The sequence below is a fragment of the Odontesthes bonariensis genome, chromosome 12 (assembly GCF_027942865.1).
Source record: "Odontesthes bonariensis isolate fOdoBon6 chromosome 12, fOdoBon6.hap1, whole genome shotgun sequence".
Lineage (NCBI taxonomy): Eukaryota > Metazoa > Chordata > Actinopteri > Atheriniformes > Atherinopsidae > Odontesthes > Odontesthes bonariensis.
In genome coordinates, this window is record NC_134517.1 from 36,067,517 (window position 1) to 36,085,370 (window position 17,854).

Sequence of the window (17,854 nt, forward strand, 5' to 3'; positions counted from 1 at the left end):
ATGAAGATGCTGACGGATGTTTCTGCTGTAAAACGCACTTTTACGACCGTGTTGCAGTGCACGTCTGCAGTGTGGCGATTTAACTTGAAAGAAGAGTTGATGACGTGTGGAGTACAAACGTTTGATTTGATCCCGTCTGATTCAGTTCTTAAGATTTGTTTCCATGTTTCACTCTGAAGGAAAACAAATCATTTCTGTCAGACACGTTTTAGGTAAAGATTTAATAACTGACCGGCTGAATATTTGGTTGTTACTTCCTCAGATATACACTCATTTGTTGGTGAGACCACAGCTCTGATGTGTGCATCATGTGACCAAAGCTTCTTAAAGACGATAAAATCAGACAATAGATGCTGCAGTGACCTCTGACCTCTCTGTGTTGTGGTTGGGGAAAGTCTTCAGTATCTGTTGGCCTTGTCGAATGGTCGGATATTTTGTTCAGGAAATCTCTGCCGCCACAATCAAAGCTGTTAGTCGTGAGGAAAGGAGCTGATTCTTTCCCACGGTTCCTCGTAGCTGCCGCCGCGTTTAGAGCAACGCTGCAGCTTCATGTTTACCTTTTTCTTTTTAGTTCCACACTCTGATGATAAAGGTCTATATCATCTCTAAATACCACTCATTCCATCTGCAGTTTCAGAGCCACATCACAGCGGAGTGCTCGTCTTTTCCTCCCTGTTTTTCATAAGGAAAAGAGCTGAAGTTTTGTTCTTTAATGAGCCGGTTTCCCTTGTTTTCACCAGCTGACGGTTCAGTTTCTTCTTCTGCAGATGCAGTTTCTAAAGTTTAATGTTTAATCTTAAAGAGCCACATGTATCTGATATATGTGACACATCCAAAACCTCTCAGTCTGATTCCCTAAAGCTGGAATCTCACACATTAATTCTTCTAGAATCCAGATGTTAGGTGTGATGCTGCACTCAGTGGGTCACATGGCACTGAAAGGATCAGATTATTGGCTAAATTACAATCAGAATGAGCTGAGCGAGGGTAATTCTCCTTGGATATATGGCGGTGAATGAATGGGATCAGAGGCACAAAGCGTGTCATACCCCGGTATGATAGGTGGCGCTGTACCCATTCCAGCTGTTGCTAATAGAGCCACTTCCTGTTGACCTCTTCACCACCAACAACAACAACAAACTCAGGCATTGGAGAAAGATGGAGAACGCAGAGCCAGATGAAGCTACGTCCCTCTACATTTGGTCTGTGATGAGCTGCTTGTTGCACAAACTCGATGCCCAACGGAGCATTCTCCATCGCGTTGTTTGTTTCTTTCTGCCGGCGACAACAACAGGAATATCGTCTCCTTTGACTTCCGGGTCACGACCCCGGGAAAACATCTGGAGCATGCGCAGAACGCAAAGTCTGATTCACCACGTGCTTCTACAAACAGGTTTAGGCTACATTTACACTGTCGGTTAAATGTTACCCAATTCCGATTTTTTGCTCTCATGTGACACAGGTCTGATATGTTTTTTGACCATGTAAATAGGACAAGGACGCATGCATTCGGATATTTTGAGATCGGATAAGGCCTCCTTCATATGTGGAAATTTATCAGATACGAATCGGATATGTGACAATGCGACCGCCGTGTAAACAGGCGTTCCACACGTCATTAAATATGCGACGATTTAGATTTTTGTCGCACGTTGTAAGCTAGTGAATGCGAGACGCATAAACATACAAGGAACATGTCGGAGGAGGTCAAAAGCAACGAGGCGCAGTGGACAGTTGAGGAAGTGACCCGTCTTCTCGGTCTTTGGGGAGAGGAGGAGATACAAACCAAATTTAAAGGCACCTATCGTAATAAATCAGTCTTTCAAGACATTTCTAAGTGTTTGGTAAACACTTAGTTAGGCATGCGCTATGTTTCAGGTCATAGGCAAGTGTAATAGCGTGAATCAGATATGAGTCACGTTATTAAAGTACGTGTAACCACACGTTAAAAAAAAAATCGGATTTAGGCAAAAAATCAGATCTGGGCATCAAGACTTGCAGTGTAAATGAAGCCTTACACTGCAAGTCTTGATGCCCAGATATGATTTTTTGCCTAAATCCGTGCATGCCTACTCAAGTGTTTACCAAACTCTGCGGCTGAGGCAAATGGACGACGTTGACATAGGTGTGATGCTAGTGTTGCGGTACATGAGAAGTTCGCCCAGCATTGGCAGGATTTTAAGGCAGAGAAGGAGGAAAAGGGCCATCATTGCATCCTGTGCACACGCTGTAATGATTGCCTCCTCAGCTGTTCAGAGGAGTGTCTGGGTGCGAGACCGATCCCAGGACTGGTGGGAGAATGTTGTGGCGGGCTTTGATGAAGAGCAGTGGGTCAGCAATTTTAGAATGAGCCGACAAACTTTTGATATACTTGTTTGTCCCCATTCTTCTCCTACCAAGACACCACATTTCGTCGGGCGATTCCACTGAAAATGCGTGTCGGTGTCGCTCTTTGGTGGCTCGCAACAGGTGCAGGCTATCGCACATTAGCTCACCTGTTTGGCATTAGCAACGCATCAGTGTGCCAGATTGTAAACAACTTCTGCCAAGTCGTGCGAGACGAGCTGATGAGCTGACCGTCCTCCGAGGTTGACGTGTGGAACGCAATGTGTAAGAATATCCGATCTGCCTGTTTACACGGCGGTCGCATTGTCACATATCCGATTCGTATCTGATAAATTTCCACATATGAAGGAGGCCTTATCCGATCTCAAAATATCCGAATGCATGCGTTCTCTTGTCCTATTTACATGGTCAAAAAACATATCCGATCTGTGTCACATGAGAGCAAAAAAATGGAAACGGAATTGGGTAACATTTAACTGACAGTGTAAATGTAGCCTTAGAATGACTGTCAACCCAGTTATCTCGGGGTCTTAATCCGATTCGATCCAATTCTTAGTCAGATTAAGGTGTCTACATGAACTTAATAACTCAGTCTGATTGTAATTTAGCCAATAATCCGATCCTTTCAGTGCCATGTGACCCCGCTGAGTGTAAACCCTGTTAATGACTTCAACGGATTTATTTTGATTTGATCCAGAGAGTGTTTTTTAAGTTTCTGAGTCAGTTTCATTCAGCCACTGGTCAGATAGTTTCCGTCAGACGGAGCTGAACAGTTTGATCGTGTCAGAGCTGTGTTTGTGTAAAACTTCTCTTCATTCGGCTCAGGAGCTTCTCTGAAATGACTATATCTTTGTCCACACCTCCTGCTGTCGGCCCTGAATGCCACAGCGGCTCGCAGCTGATGTCCACCAGCAGGTTCTTGGCCTCTCCGCCAGCAGCAGACAAATCAAAGTGTGAAAGTTGTGTCACCTCAGCTCTCTTCTTCCTCTCTCAGGTCCCCCTGTTTGAGCTGGACTATGAGGAGGAGGACGTTCTGTCCGTGAAGAGCAAAGGTAATCACACCCGCTGTCACCTCCATGTTCACCACAGCTCCTTCATTCAGCTAAAAACTGATTTATAAAGCCACAAATCACAACAAATCTCAAAGTTACAGTCCGATACAGGCCAATTACACTCCGGTTCACACAGAGCCAATCAAACAGCGTTGTTATTGATGTCTAAAACCTAGAAATAACTCTGACGTCATGTCGCAATTTAATATTGTTGATTTAAAAATCCTAGAGGAAACAAGTTCGGCATCTGAAATCAACAACTTGTTCTCTGGACATAATACCATCCGACTTTTTAAAAACTGTTTTTACCTCAGTAGAAAGTGATCTCCTACGAATAGTTAACAGCTCACTGGCATCAGGCATTTTTCCCAAGTCACTAAAGACAGCTGCCATTAAGCCACTCCTAAAGAAGAGAACTCTAGACGCCTCTATGATGAACAGCTACAGACCTGTCTCTAACCTCTCTTTTATATCTAAGATTATTGAGAAAGTTGTATTTAACCAGCTCAACTTTCTTTCTGAATGAAAGTGGAAGTCTTGATAACTTTCAATCAGGCTTCAGACGTCATCACAGCACTGAAACAGCTCTGGTCAAAGTGTTAAACGACATCAGGTTGAATACTGATTCTGGTAATGTTTCAGTCCTGGTCCTGTTGGACCTCAGCGCTGCGTTTGATACTGTAGATCACAGAATCCTGTTGCACAGGCTGGAAAACTGGGTTGGACTTTCTGGAGCGGTCCTTAACTGGTTCAGGTCCTACTTAGAAGGCCGGAGTTATTTTGTTACAATTGTCAGCTATGAATCTGAGCGAGTGGCCATGACTTGTGGAGTCCCCCAGGGGTCAATTCTTGGACCTCTTCTGTTTAACTTGTATATGCTCCCTTTGGGTCAGATATTGCAGAATTTTAACATCAATTATCACAGTTATGCAGACGATACACAACTTCATGTTTCTCTGTCACCGGACGACTGCAGCCCAGCAGATGTACTGTGTCAGTGTCTGGAGGAAGTAAACACCTGGATGAGAGAGAATTTTCTACAATTAAATGAAGACAAAACTGAGATCATTCTGTTTGGTAGCAAAGAGAAGAGGGTCAGCGACCAGTCAGTTGGTAAGTTGGTAACCTCGGAGTGTTGATAGACTCAGATATGACTTTCAGCAGCCACATCAAAGCTGTCACCAAGGCAGCTTTTTACCATCTCAGAAACATCAACAGATTAAAGGTTTCCTCTCCCAAAAAGACCAGGAGAAACTCATCCATGCATTCATCTCCAGTAGACTCGATTACTGTAATGCTCTTTTAACTGGACTTCCCACAAAGAGCATTAAACATCTGCAGCTCATCCAGAACGCTGCTGCTGGAGTTTTAACCCGGACTAAGAGATCTGAACACATCACAGCAGCTTTAAAATCTTTACTCTGGCTTCCAGTCAGTCACAGAATAGATTTTAAAAGCCTGCTGATGGTTTACAATCTGTGATGTGTTCAGAGAATATAAAGCCAGCAGAGCTCTTAGATCCAAGGACTCAGGTCAGCTGATCCAGTCCAGAGTCCAGACTAAACATGGAGAAGCAGCATTTAGCTGTTATGCTGCAAACAAGTGGAACAAACTGCCAGTGGAGATTAAACTTTCACCAAATGGAGACATTTTTAAATCCAGGTTAAAGACATTTCTGTTCTCATGTGTCTATGCATGAAATCTGCACGATATCTTTTAACTTATCTGGACTGTTGCTGGTTTTTAAATTCATTTAAATTATTATATTTGTTTCTCTTTATATTCTTTTATGTATTTTTAATGCTTCTTCCACTCCCTGCTGCAATGCTTTTATTTTATGTGAAGCACTTTGAACTGTTTTGTACAAATAAATTTGATTTGATTTGATTTGATTTGATTGATCATCCATTAGCATGTTTATTCTGTCCACACCTGGTTCTGGTTACTGAATGCTTTCAGCTGTGAACCAGCCTGACTGAAAACGCCTGGACAACATTTCTGATGCTCCTTTACGCCCTTTATCTGTAGGCGTCTATACGTATGCAACGCACCCCGTGGCGCCCCCTGCAGACGTGGACCCCGACACCTTCATCTACATGAACTTCATGAAGAGTCACACCTGCTACGACGCCATCCCCACCAGCTCCAAACTGGTCATCTTTGACACGACTCTGGAGGTGAGATCTGTCGCAGCGTGAGCGTCAGAGCTGCAGATCGGGACCGTGATGACAGACTTTCTTTTCTTTCCTCAGGTGAAGAAGGCCTTCTTCGCTCTGGTGGCCAACGGCGTGAGGGCGGCGCCGCTGTGGGACAGCAAGCTGCAGTGTTTTGTAGGTGAGACGAGCTTAAACTTCAAGAACTAAAAAGCACGGCTGAAGATGAAAAGTATTCACCCCCCCGTTTTTCCTGCCCGAACCGATTTAAAGCAGAAAATAAGCATCTGGTCCTGCCAGTTAGTTACTGTTCTGACTCCATCAGGAGGACACTGACTGTTCTGACTCCATCAGTAGGACACTGACTGTTCTGACTCCATCAGGAGGACACTGACTGTTCTGACTCCATCAGCGGGACACTGACTGCTCTGACTCCATCAGCGGGACACTGACTGCTCTGACTCCATCATCAGGACACTGACTGCTCTGACTCCATCATCAGGACACTGACTGTTCTGACTCCATCAGCGGGACACTGACTGTTCTGACTCCATCAGCGGGACACTGACTGTTCTGACTCCATCATCAGGACACTGACTGTTCTGACTCCATCAGCGGGACACTGACTGTTCTGACTCCATCAGCGGGACACTGACTGTTCTGACTCCATCATCAGGACACTGACTGTTCTGACTCCATCGGTAGGACACTGACTGTTCTGACTCCATCATCGGGACACTGACTGCTCTGACTCCATCAGCGGGACACTGACTGTTCTGACTCCATCAGCGGGACACTGACTGTTCTGACTCCATCGGTAGGACACTGACTGTTCTGACTCCATCATCAGGACACTGACTGCTCTGACTCCATCAGCGGGACACTGACTGTTCTGACTCCATCATCAGGACACTGACTGTTCTGACTCCATCATCAGGACACTGACTGCTCTGACTCCATCAGCGGGACACTGACTGTTCTGACTCCATCAGTAGGACACTGACTGTTCTGACTCCATCAGCGGGACACTGACTGTTCTGACTCCATCAGCGGGACACTGACTGCTCTGACTCCATCAGTAGGACACTGACTGCTCTGACTCCATCAGTAGGACACTGACTGCTCTGACTCCATCAGCGGGACACTGACTGCTCTGACTCCATCAGTAGGACACTGACTGCTCTGACTCCATCAGCGGGACACTGACTGCTCTGACTCCATCAGCGGGACACTGACTGCTCTGACTCCATCAGCGGGACACTGACTGTTCTGACTCCATCAGCGGGACACTGACTGCTCTGACTCCATCAGCAGGACACTGACTGCTCTGACTCCATCAGCGGGACACTGACTGCTCTGACTCCATCAGCAGGACACTGACTGTTCTGACTCCATCAGCGGGACACTGACTGCTCTGACTCCATCAGCGGGACACTGACTGTTCTGACTCCATCAGCGGGACACTGACTGTTCTGACTCCATCAGCGGGACACTGACTGCTCTGACTCCATCAGCGGGACACTGACTGTTCTGACTCCATCAGCGGGACACTGACTGCTCTGACTCCATCATCAGGACACTGACTGTTCTGACTCCATCAGCGGGACACTGACTGCTCTGACTCCATCAGCGGGACACTGACTGCTCTGACTCCATCAGCAGGACACTGACTGTTCTGACTCCATCGGTAGGACACTGACTGTTCTGACTCCATCAGCGGGACACTGACTGTTCTGACTCCATCAGCAGGACACTGACTGTTCTGACTCCATCAGCGGGACACTGACTGCTCTGACTCCATCAGGAGGACACTGACTGTTCTGACTCCATCAGCGGGACACTGACTGCTCTGACTCCATCAGGAGGACACTGACTGTTCTGACTCCATCAGTAGGACACTGACTGTTCTGACTCCATCAGCGGGACACTGACTGGTCTGACTCCATCAGCGGGACACTGACTGCTCTGACTCCATCAGTAGGACACTGACTGTTCTGACTCCATCAGTAGGACACTGACTGTTCTGACTCCATCAGCGGGACACTGACTGGTCTGACTCCATCAGCGGGACACTGACTGCTCTGACTCCATCAGCGGGACACTGACTGCTCTGACTCCATCAGTAGGACACTGACTGTTCTGACTCCATCAGCAGAACACTGACTGTTCTGACTCCATCAGCGGGACACTGACTGGTCTGACTCCATCAGCGGGACACTGACTGTTCTGACTCCATCAGTAGGACACTGACTGCTCTGACTCCATCAGCGGGACACTGACTGTTCTGACTCCATCAGTAGGACACTGACTGTTCTGACTCCATCAGCAGGACACTGACTGCTCTGACTCCATCAGCAGGACACTGACTGTTCTGACTCCATCGGTAGGACACTGACTGTTCTGACTCCATCAGCGGGACACTGACTGCTCTGACTCCATCAGCGGGACACTGACTGTTCTGACTCCATCAGCAGGACACTGACTGCTCTGACTCCATCAGCGGGACACTGACTGCTCTGACTCCATCAGCAGGACACTGACTGCTCTGACTCCATCAGCGGGACACTGACTGCTCTGACTCCATCAGGAGGACACTGACTGGTCTGACTCCATCAGCGGGACACTGACTGCTCTGACTCCATCAGCAGGACACTGACTGCTCTGACTCCATCAGTAGGACACTGACTGTTCTGACTCCATCAGTAGGACACTGACTGTTCTGACTCCATCAGTAGGACACTGACTGCTCTGACTCCATCAGCGGGACACTGACTGCTCTGACTCCATCAGCGGGACACTGACTGTTCTGACTCCATCAGCAGGACACTGACTGCTCTGACTCCATCAGTAGGACACTGACTGCTCTGACTCCATCAGCGGGACACTGACTGCTCTGACTCCATCAGCGGGACACTGACTGCTCTGACTCCATCATCAGGACACTGACTGTTCTGACTCCATCAGCAGGACACTGACTGCTCTGACTCCATCGGTAGGACACTGACTGTTCTGACTCCATCAGTAGGACACTGACTGTTCTGACTCCATCAGCGGGACACTGACTGCTCTGACTCCATCAGCAGGACACTGACTGCTCTGACTCCATCAGCGGGACACTGACTGCTCTGACTCCATCAGCAGGACACTGACTGTTCTGACTCCATCGGTAGGACACTGACTGTTCTGACTCCATCAGCGGGACACTGACTGCTCTGACTCCATCAGCGGGACACTGACTGTTCTGACTCCATCAGCGGGACACTGACTGCTCTGACTCCATCAGGAGGACACTGACTGTTCTGACTCCATCAGTAGGACACTGACTGTTCTGACTCCATCAGCGGGACACTGACTGCTCTGACTCCATCAGCGGGACACTGACTGCTCTGACTCCATCAGTAGGACACTGACTGCTCTGACTCCATCAGGAGGACACTGACTGGTCTGACTCCATCAGTAGGACACTGACTGTTCTGAATCCATCAGCGGGACACTGACTGTTCTGAATCCATCAGTAGGACACTGACTGCTCTGACTCCATCAGTAGGACACTGACTGCTCTGACTCCATCAGGAGGACACTGACTGTTCTGACTCCATCAGGAGGACACTGACTGTTCTGAATCCATCAGCGGGACACTGACTGTTCTGACTCCATCAGTAGGACACTGACTGTTCTGACTCCATCAGGAGGACACTGACTGCTCTGACTCCATCAGTAGGACACTGACTGTTCTGAATCCATCAGCGGGACACTGACTGCTCTGACTCCATCAGTAGGACACTGACTGCTCTGACTCCATCAGTAGGACACTGACTGCTCTGACTCCATCAGCGGGACACTGACTGCTCTGACTCCATCAGTAGGACACTGACTGCTCTGACTCCATCAGTAGGACACTGACTGCTCTGACTCCATCAGCGGGACACTGACTGCTCTGACTCCATCAGTAGGACACTGACTGCTCTGACTCCATCAGTAGGACACTGACTGCTCTGACTCCATCAGTAGGACACTGACTGCTCTGACTCCATCAGCGGGACACTGACTGCTCTGACTCCATCAGCAGGACACTGACTGCTCTGACTCCATCAGCGGGACACTGACTGCTCTGACTCCATCAGTAGGACACTGACTGCTCTGAATCCATCAGCGGGACACTGACTGCTCTGACTCCATCAGCGGGACACTGACTGCTCTGACTCCATCAGCGGGACACAGAATAGTTTTTTTCCTTTTTAAGTTAAAACGAAAGACATTCGGAAGATTTCCTCAACAATTTTAAGAAGGAACTCGGTCAGATGACACCAGAGCTTAGAGAACACCATCCCTACAGTGAATCATGGTGGTGGCAGTATCATCCTGAGGGGATGTGGGTGGTGCAGGTAGATAAATGAGGGAAAACCAGAGATCAGGATGGATGCTGATCTCTCTTCTTCTTTTATTTTCCATCTTCAACGTGATCGACATGTCGAACACACGATGAAACCCTGACCAGAAAACATTTGAACTCCAGGTTTTTTTACAGCAACAGAACAGGAAGAATATCAGCGGGGGTGAATACTTTCTGCCTCATTTACTGCTAAGTGGACACACTTTGTCCCAACTAATAAACTGGATGTGATGAATACATGAAAGATCTACAACAATCAGCCATAACATGTTCTGGATCTGTGAAAGTCTGACACCCATCCATCTGCAGCAGAACCTTTGAGTCCTGGGAGTTTTCGGGTGGGGCCTCCATGGATTGGACTCATTCAGGCTCCATTAGGTTGGTCCATCCATTATCTTCTGCTTATCTGAGTAGGGGCAGCAGATCCAGGAGGGAAACCAGTGTTCCCAGCGCAGAGGTGCGCCCCAGGGCCTCCTCTAAGGCCTCCTCTGAGTTGGAACGGGAACGTAAATTAAAGGAAGAAAGGCCCAGGCCAAAGGACAGTCAAAGTGGACCCAAGGAGGATGGCAAAGAGGGTAGTGATCCCAGAATGCCTTCAGAAGACCATCGAGCCCTGAGCAAAGACTCTCGTTCTAAGAAATTTATAAGAAATTTTGAATGAGGTCTCTGTGATGTCCTATGGCTGAGTTATGAGGCCTCCAGAACAGGGTATCTTTTTTAATCATTTTTTGGCATTTTTGGTTCGTTAAGTGAATTCCTAAGACAGGTCTGCTGTAGACAGCCATGTCATTTTTTATCAAGGTCCGGTTTAAAATACAGCTTTTATGGCATATTCAAAATGCATTTTGGGGCTCGTTAAGTGCTTTTCAATCGATTTTCCCATTGAGTCGATGGATCCATCCGCTGCTTCGGTGTCCACCTGTCGGTGGCTACCCGACACACAACAACCCGCGGGGAAGTTAGTGTCAGTTACAGTTGCCCTTCTCCTGGATCAGACGCTCAGGGAGCCTGAAACTGACCCCGTCGCTGCACTGAAAAAAAATCAGTCTTACCAAGTATATTTGTCTCATTTCTAGTCTAAATATCTCATTACACTTAATATAAGACACAACTGCCTAACAAGTACCATTTCAGCCAGATATAGGGACTTGTTTGAAGACAATACATCTGGAATATCTTGTTAAATGAAAAAGTCTTGAAAACTAATTGTTTTGAGTCACATATCATATGAAACAAGCTTTTTTCTTTTTTTATTTGAAGAGGTTTTTAAGCTAATTTCAAGATCACTTTTAACTCAAAAGTCCTAAATATCACATTTTATTTCAAGAAATCTGGACAAGCCGATTTTCACTAGTTCCATTGGCAGATTTTTTTGCTTATTTCAAGCAAAAACGTCTCGTATTTGTTGTTTTTTTTAGCTTATTTTTGGAGGGGCATTTTTTCCATTGTGGTTTTCTTTCCTTGGAACACTTTCAGTAGGTTCCTGACTAACGCAGAACAGCAACATCCCATGATTTGGGCCTTTTAAAAGTCGCTGGAATCCTTCCGCTTGCCTGTTTTATTCAGCTTCCAACAGAGTGTTTCTTATTTAACCCTGTGCCTCTGCCCTGTGCTGCTGTAACAAAATGATCGAGGTTTTTCACCTCAGGTGTCGGTGGCCGTAACGTTGCTGGATGATTGATGCACGGTCGAGGCGCTCGGTGCATGAATCAGGTGTCACATATATCCGAACCAAACACTTATCCAACTCAAACAGGCTGATCAGGAGAAGCTTAAACAGCAATAATTCATCTAACTTGTGATATTTTGGTGCTGCGAGCAGAGCTCGGCCCCCACTCTGAGGTCATGTTTCCTGGCTGGTTCGGTGTGTTTGTGAGGAAAGCAGGTCAGCGGTGAGACTCGGTGTTGGATTACAAACAGGACAGCAGGCTCAGCTCCTCATCACCACGCTTTACAACGCTCTGCTTTAAAAATGCATGTTAACTGCAAAATAACTAAAGTTTAACTGGCTTTAGAACTTTTGTGGGAACGGGAGAAGACTTTGGTCCGGTTGCAGTTCCCTCCCTTGGCTCTTCTTCTCTGTTTTGCAGAGATTAGGTGTCCCTTTAGTGTTTATTTAACCCTTCAGCTGTGGCTTTAAGGGCCGTTTGGATGGCCCAAAGACTCCTTAATACTTTAAAGGGATAGTTCGCTTCTTTTGACATGAAGCTGTATGACATCCCATATCAGCAACATCATTTATGAACATCTTCTTACCCCCTGCTGCGTCCTGTGAGCAGAGTTCCAGCTGAGTTTTGGTGTTGGTGAAGGTAGTCCGGCTAGTTGGCTGGGGTTTGAAAAATAAAGCATCTTGCTTCTCAAAACAATACACGTTAAAAAAGAGTAATACATTTGCATCACAAAATCGTTCTCCAGGAAAAAGTCAGACCTCACAATCTCTTGGCCCTATTTTCTCTCCCTTCGTATTAAGATAAAGAGGGAATTTACAGAGGACAAAAGGGAGGAAGAAGTGGGCTTAGGCCTTTCTCTTCTCTCAGATTATATTATATTATTATCTTATTATTCTTATTAGATTATACTATTTAATGTTTAGCTATGTGTAATTTTTTTAGCATATGTCTTTGTCTTCACCGTGGGATGGTGGGAAACGTAATTTCGATTGCTTCGTATGTCTGGTACATGTGAAGAATTGACAATAAGCTGAATTGAATTGAATATTATTGTTTGTCTTGTGTTCCTGGAAGTCTGAGTCTTAAAATCAGCAGTCAGTGTTTGTGAACGCTCCTCCCAGCTGACCGTCAGCAGCTGGAGATATGAAGAGGAAGCTAATGTCCTTTACGTCCATTTTTGGTTCTCTTTCGGATGAAACAGCCTCGACCCTTCAGTGGCTCTGGATTTTAGCAATGGCAGTCGCTCAGGCATTGGCTCTGTTGGAGATCTGCTGGAGCTCTGTTGGAGATCTGTTGGAGCTCTGTTGGAGCGCTGTTGGAGATCTGTTGGAGATCTGTTGGAGATCTGTTGGAGCGCTGTTGGAGCGCTGTCGGAGCTCTGTTGGAGCGCTGTCGGAGCTCTGTTGGAGATCTGTTGGAGATCTGTTGGAGCGCTGTTGGAGATCTGTTGGAGATCTGTTGGAGCTCTGTTGGAGCTCTGTTGGAGCTCTGTTGGAGATCTGTTGGAGCACTGTTGGAGCTCTGTTGGAGCACTGTTGGAGCACTGTTGGAGATCTGTTGGAGATCTGTTGGATCTCTGTTGGAGCGCTGTTGGAGATCTGTTGGAGCGCTGTCGGAGCTCTGTTGGAGATCTGTTGGAGCTCTGTTGGAGCGCTGTTGGAGATCTGTTGGAGATCTGTTGGAGCGCTGTTGGAGCGCTGTTGGAGCGCTGTCGGAGCTCTGTTGGAGAGCTGTTGGAGATCTGTTGGAGCTCTGTTGGAGCTCTGTTGGAGCTCTGTTGGAGCGCTGTTGGAGCTCTGTTGGAGATCTGTTGGAGCTCTGTTGGAGCTCTGTTGGAGCTCTGTTGGAGCGCTGTTGGAGCTCTGTTGGAGCTCTGTTGGAGCTCTGTTGGAGCGCTGTTGGAGCTCTGTTGGAGATCTGTTGGAGATCTGTTGGAGCGCTGTCGGAGCTCTGTTGGAGAGCTGTTGGAGATCTGTTGGAGCTCTGTTGGAGCGCTGTTGGAGCTCTGTTGGAGAGCTGTTGGAGATCTGTTGGAGCTCTGTTGGAGCGCTGTTGGAGCTCTGTTGGAGATCTGTTGGAGATCTGTTGGAGCTCTGTTGGAGCTCTGTTGGAGATCTGTTGGAGATCTGTTGGAGATCTGTTGGAGCTCTGTTGGAGATCTGTTGGAGATCTGTTGGAGCGCTGTTGGAGATCTGTTGGAGATCTGTTGGAGCTCTGTTGGAGCGCTGTTGGAGCTCTGTTGGAGCTCTGTTGGAGCGCTGTTGGAGCTCTGTTGGAGCGCTGTTGGAGCGCTGTTGGAGCGCTGTCGGAGATCTGTTGGAGATCTGTTGGAGCGCTGTTGGAGCGCTGTTGGAGATCTGTTGGAGATCTGTTGGAGATCTGTTGGAGCTCTGTTGGAGCGCTGTTGGAGATCTGTTGGAGATCTGTTGGAGATCTGTTGGAGCTCTGTTGGAGCGCTGTTGGAGCTCTGTTGGAGCTCTGTTGGAGATCTGTTGGAGCTCTGTTGGAGCGCTGTTGGAGCTCTGTTGGAGCTCTGTTGGAGCTCTGTTGGAGATCTGTTGGAGCTCTGTTGGAGCGCTGTTGGAGCTCTGTTGGAGCTCTGTTGGAGCTCTGTTGGAGCTCTGTTGGAGCTCTGTTGGAGATCTGTTGGAGCGCTGTTGGAGCTCTGTTGGAGATCTGTTGGAGCTCTGTTGGAGCGCTGTTGGAGCTCTGTTGGAGCGCTGTTGGAGATCTGTTGGAGATCTGTTGGAGATCTGTTGGAGCTCTGTTGGAGCGCTGTTGGAGCTCTGTTGGAGATCTGTTGGAGCTCTGTTGGAGCGCTGTTGGAGCTCTGTTGGAGCGCTGTTGGAGATCTGTTGGAGATCTGTTGGAGCTCTGTTGGAGATCTGTTGGAGCGCTGTTGGAGATCTGTTGGAGATCTGTTGGAGATCGGTTGGAGCTCTGTCGGAGATCTGTTGGAGATCGGTTGGAGCTCTGTCGGAGATCTGTCGGAGATCTGTCGGAGATCTGTCGGAGCTCTGTTGGAGCTCTGTCGGAGCTCTGTTGGAGCTCTGTCGGAGATCTGTCGGAGATCTGTTGGAGATCTGTTGGAGCTCTGTTGGAGCTCTGTCGGAGCTCTGTCCGGAGCTCTGTTGGAGATCTGTTGGAGATCTGTTGGAGATCTGTTGGAGCTCTGTTGGAGCTCTGTCAGAGCTCTGTTGGAGATCTGTCGGAGATCTGTCGGAGCGCTGTCGGAGCTCTGTCGGAGCTCTGTCGGAGCTCTGTTGGAGCTCTGTTGGAGCTCTGTTGGAGCGCTGTTGGAGCGCTGTTGGAGCTCTGTTGGAGCTCTGTTGGAGATCTGTTGGAGCTCTGTTGGAGCGCTGTTGGAGATCTGTTGGAGCTCTGTTGGAGATCTGTTGGAGCGCTGTTGGAGCGCTGTTGGAGCTCTGTTGGAGCGCTGTTGGAGATCTGTTGGAGCTCTGTTGGAGATCTGTTGGAGATCTGTTGGAGCTCTGTTGGAGATCTGTTGGAGATCTGTTGGAGCTCTGTTGGAGCTCTGTTGGAGCACTGTTGGAGATCTGTTGGAGCTCTGTTGGAGATCTGTTGGAGCGCTGTTGGAGATCTGTTGGAGCTCTGTTGGAGATCTGTTGGAGCTCTGTTGGAGATCTGTTGGAGATCTGTTGGAGCTCTGTTGGAGATCTGTTGGAGATCTGTTGGAGCTCTGTTGGAGCTCTGTTGGAGCACTGTTGGAGATCTGTTGGAGCTCTGTTGGAGCGCTGTTGGAGCTCTGTTGGAGCTCTGTTGGAGCACCGTTGGAGCGCTGTTGGAGCTCTGTTGGAGCTCTGTTGGTCTGTTTCTGTCGTCATTCTGAATAAAGACGAATTAAAAGCTGAAGCTGCAGGCGTTCGGTCAGAGCCGGCTGGGGAACGCTCTCCTGACTCACACCGGCAGGCGGACGCATCATGTCACATTACGGTCTCATATTTGTGTGTGCAGGTATGCTGACCATCACTGACTTCATCAACATTCTCCATCGTTACTACAAGTCTCCTCTGGTGAGCCGAGCCGCTGAAGCAGCACTGTGGTACTAATCCGACGAAGCATCCTGACGGATGGCTGCCTGCTCAGAGCTGAGCTGTGTGTGTTTTTGTCTGCAGGTTCAGATCTACGAGCTGGAAGAACACAAGATCGAGACGTGGAGAGGTCTGATCCATTAAGTTGTGCCGAGTGTTTGATTCTTTAAACGTGTCTTAAAGGAATCCTTCACATCTACATGTCGTGTTTCTAACTCGTGTTTCCCCCCCTGCAGAAATCTATCTGCAGTACTCCATCAACAGACTCATTAGCATCACCCCTGAGTCCAGGTGAGGACAGACTTTAAGCTGGAAGACCTCAGATCAGTGTTCAGAGCTGCAGTGAGCTCCAAAGTGCCCTGAAAACCAAATTCAGTCTTTTATGATCCTCCTTCATAACTCCGGATGAAAAAGGAGGCAGTAGAGTGTGATGTGGAGAAGTTGGTCCACGTCCACGTTCCACTTCTGAACACAAGTTTCTTTTGTCTTCTCAGTCTATTTGACGCCATCTACTCCCTGCTAAAGAATAAGATCCACCGGCTGCCGGTCATCGACCCGGCGTCCGGAAACGTCCTCCACATCCTCACTCACAAGCGCATCCTGAAGTTCCTCCACATCTTTGTGAGTACACGCTTATCCTGTGATCTCAGTTAAGACTAGGGCTGGGCGAGTTAACTCGTTTAATTATTTTATTATGCATTAAACATTTTTTGGGGGGGCTTTTGTGCCTTTAATGGATAGGAAAGTTCAGAGAGACAGGAAGCAGCTGGGCAGAGAGAGGGGGAACAACACGCAGCACAGGGCCGTCCGATACGGGACTCGAAATGGGGCCAGCTGCAGCGAGGACTGTAGCCTCTGTACATGGGGCGCCTGCTCAACCCACTACGCCATGGACCACCCCTGTTTAATTATTTATTGTATTATTATAAAAGTCTGTTGCTCACAGGCTTTTATTATTGTAAAAGTCTTTTGCTCACAGGCTTTTATTTTGTAAAATTCTGTTGCTCACAGGCTTTTATTATTGTAAAAATCTGTTGCTCACAGGCTTTTATTTTGTAAAAGTTTGTTGCTCATAGGCTTTTATTATTGTAAAAGTCTTTTGCTCACAGGCTTTTATTTTGTAAAATTCTGTTGCTCACAGGCTTTTATTATTGTAAAAATCTGTTGCTCACAGGCTTTTATTTTGTAAAAGTTTGTTGCTCATAGGCTTTTATTATTGTAAAAGTCTGTTGCTCACAGGCTTTTATTTTGTAAAAATCTGTCGCTCACAGGCTTTGATTATTGTAAAAGTCTGTTGCTCACAGGCTTTTATTATTGTAAAAGTCTTTTGCTCACAGGCTTTTATTATTGTAAAAATCTGTTTCTCACAGGCTTTTATTATTGTAAAAGTCTGTTGCTCACAGGCTTTTATTTTTTAAAAATCTGCTGCTCACAGGCTTTTATTCTGTAAAAGTCTGTTGCTCACAGGCTTTTATTTTGTAAAAGTCTGCTGCTCACAGGCTTTTATTTTGTAAAAGTCTGTTGCTCACAGGCTTTTATTTTGTAAAAGTCTGTTGCTCACAGGCTTTTATTCTGTAAAAGTCTGTTGCTCACAGGCTTTTATTTTGTAAAAGTCTGCTGCTCACAGGCTTTTATTCTGTAAAAGTCTGTTGCTCACAGGCTTTTATTTTGTAAAAGTCTGCTGCTCACAGGCTTTTATTTTGTAAAAGTCTGTTGCTCACAGGCTTTTATTTTGTAAAAGTCTGTTGCTCACAGGCTTTTATTCTGTAAAAGTCTGTTGCTCACAGGCTTTTATTTTGTAAAAGTCTGCTGCTCACAGGCTTTTATTCTGTAAAAGTCTGTTGCTCACAGGCTTTTATTTTGTAAAAGTCTGCTGCTCACAGGCTTTTATTATTGTAAAAGTATGTTGCTCACAGGCTTTTATTTTGTAAAAGTCTGTTGCTCACAGGCTTTTATTTTGTAAAAGTCTGCTGCTGTCTGCTGTGGAGCAGGAAAAGAAAGTAATCGGCGGATCCACCAAACATGGAGAAGGGTACGGAACTTTTACTCGGCCATTTTCATTTTAAAGTTCTTCCAGACGGCGGAGTCGACAGAACCAAAGTCATCTGTAAACACTGCCAAGTTGAATTGTCTTCTCAGCGTAGTAGTTCCAGTCTAAAATATCACTTAAAGGCAAAACACACAACTG

The 17,854-nt window shown here is 47.1% G+C and overlaps 1 protein-coding gene across 3 annotated transcripts in view; it reads left to right on the top strand.

The window, feature by feature from the left end:
* prkag3b (protein kinase, AMP-activated, gamma 3b non-catalytic subunit) overlaps nt 1-17,854 on the top strand; it is a 39,800-nt gene that overhangs the window by 8,342 nt on the left and 13,604 nt on the right. For all 3 annotated transcript variants that reach the window (XR_012772568.1, XM_075480308.1, XM_075480307.1), the window contains exons 2-8: nt 3,341-3,398; nt 5,427-5,575; nt 5,651-5,732; nt 15,590-15,648; nt 15,751-15,796; nt 15,903-15,957; nt 16,161-16,287. Coding sequence is in view for 2 of the 3 variants with exons in the window: in XM_075480307.1 (XP_075336422.1) it covers nt 3,341-3,398; nt 5,427-5,575; nt 5,651-5,732; nt 15,590-15,648; nt 15,751-15,796; nt 15,903-15,957; nt 16,161-16,287 (576 nt within the window). In the remaining variant the exon portion in view is untranslated. The remainder of the gene's footprint in view (nt 1-3,340; nt 3,399-5,426; nt 5,576-5,650; nt 5,733-15,589; nt 15,649-15,750; nt 15,797-15,902; nt 15,958-16,160; nt 16,288-17,854) is intronic.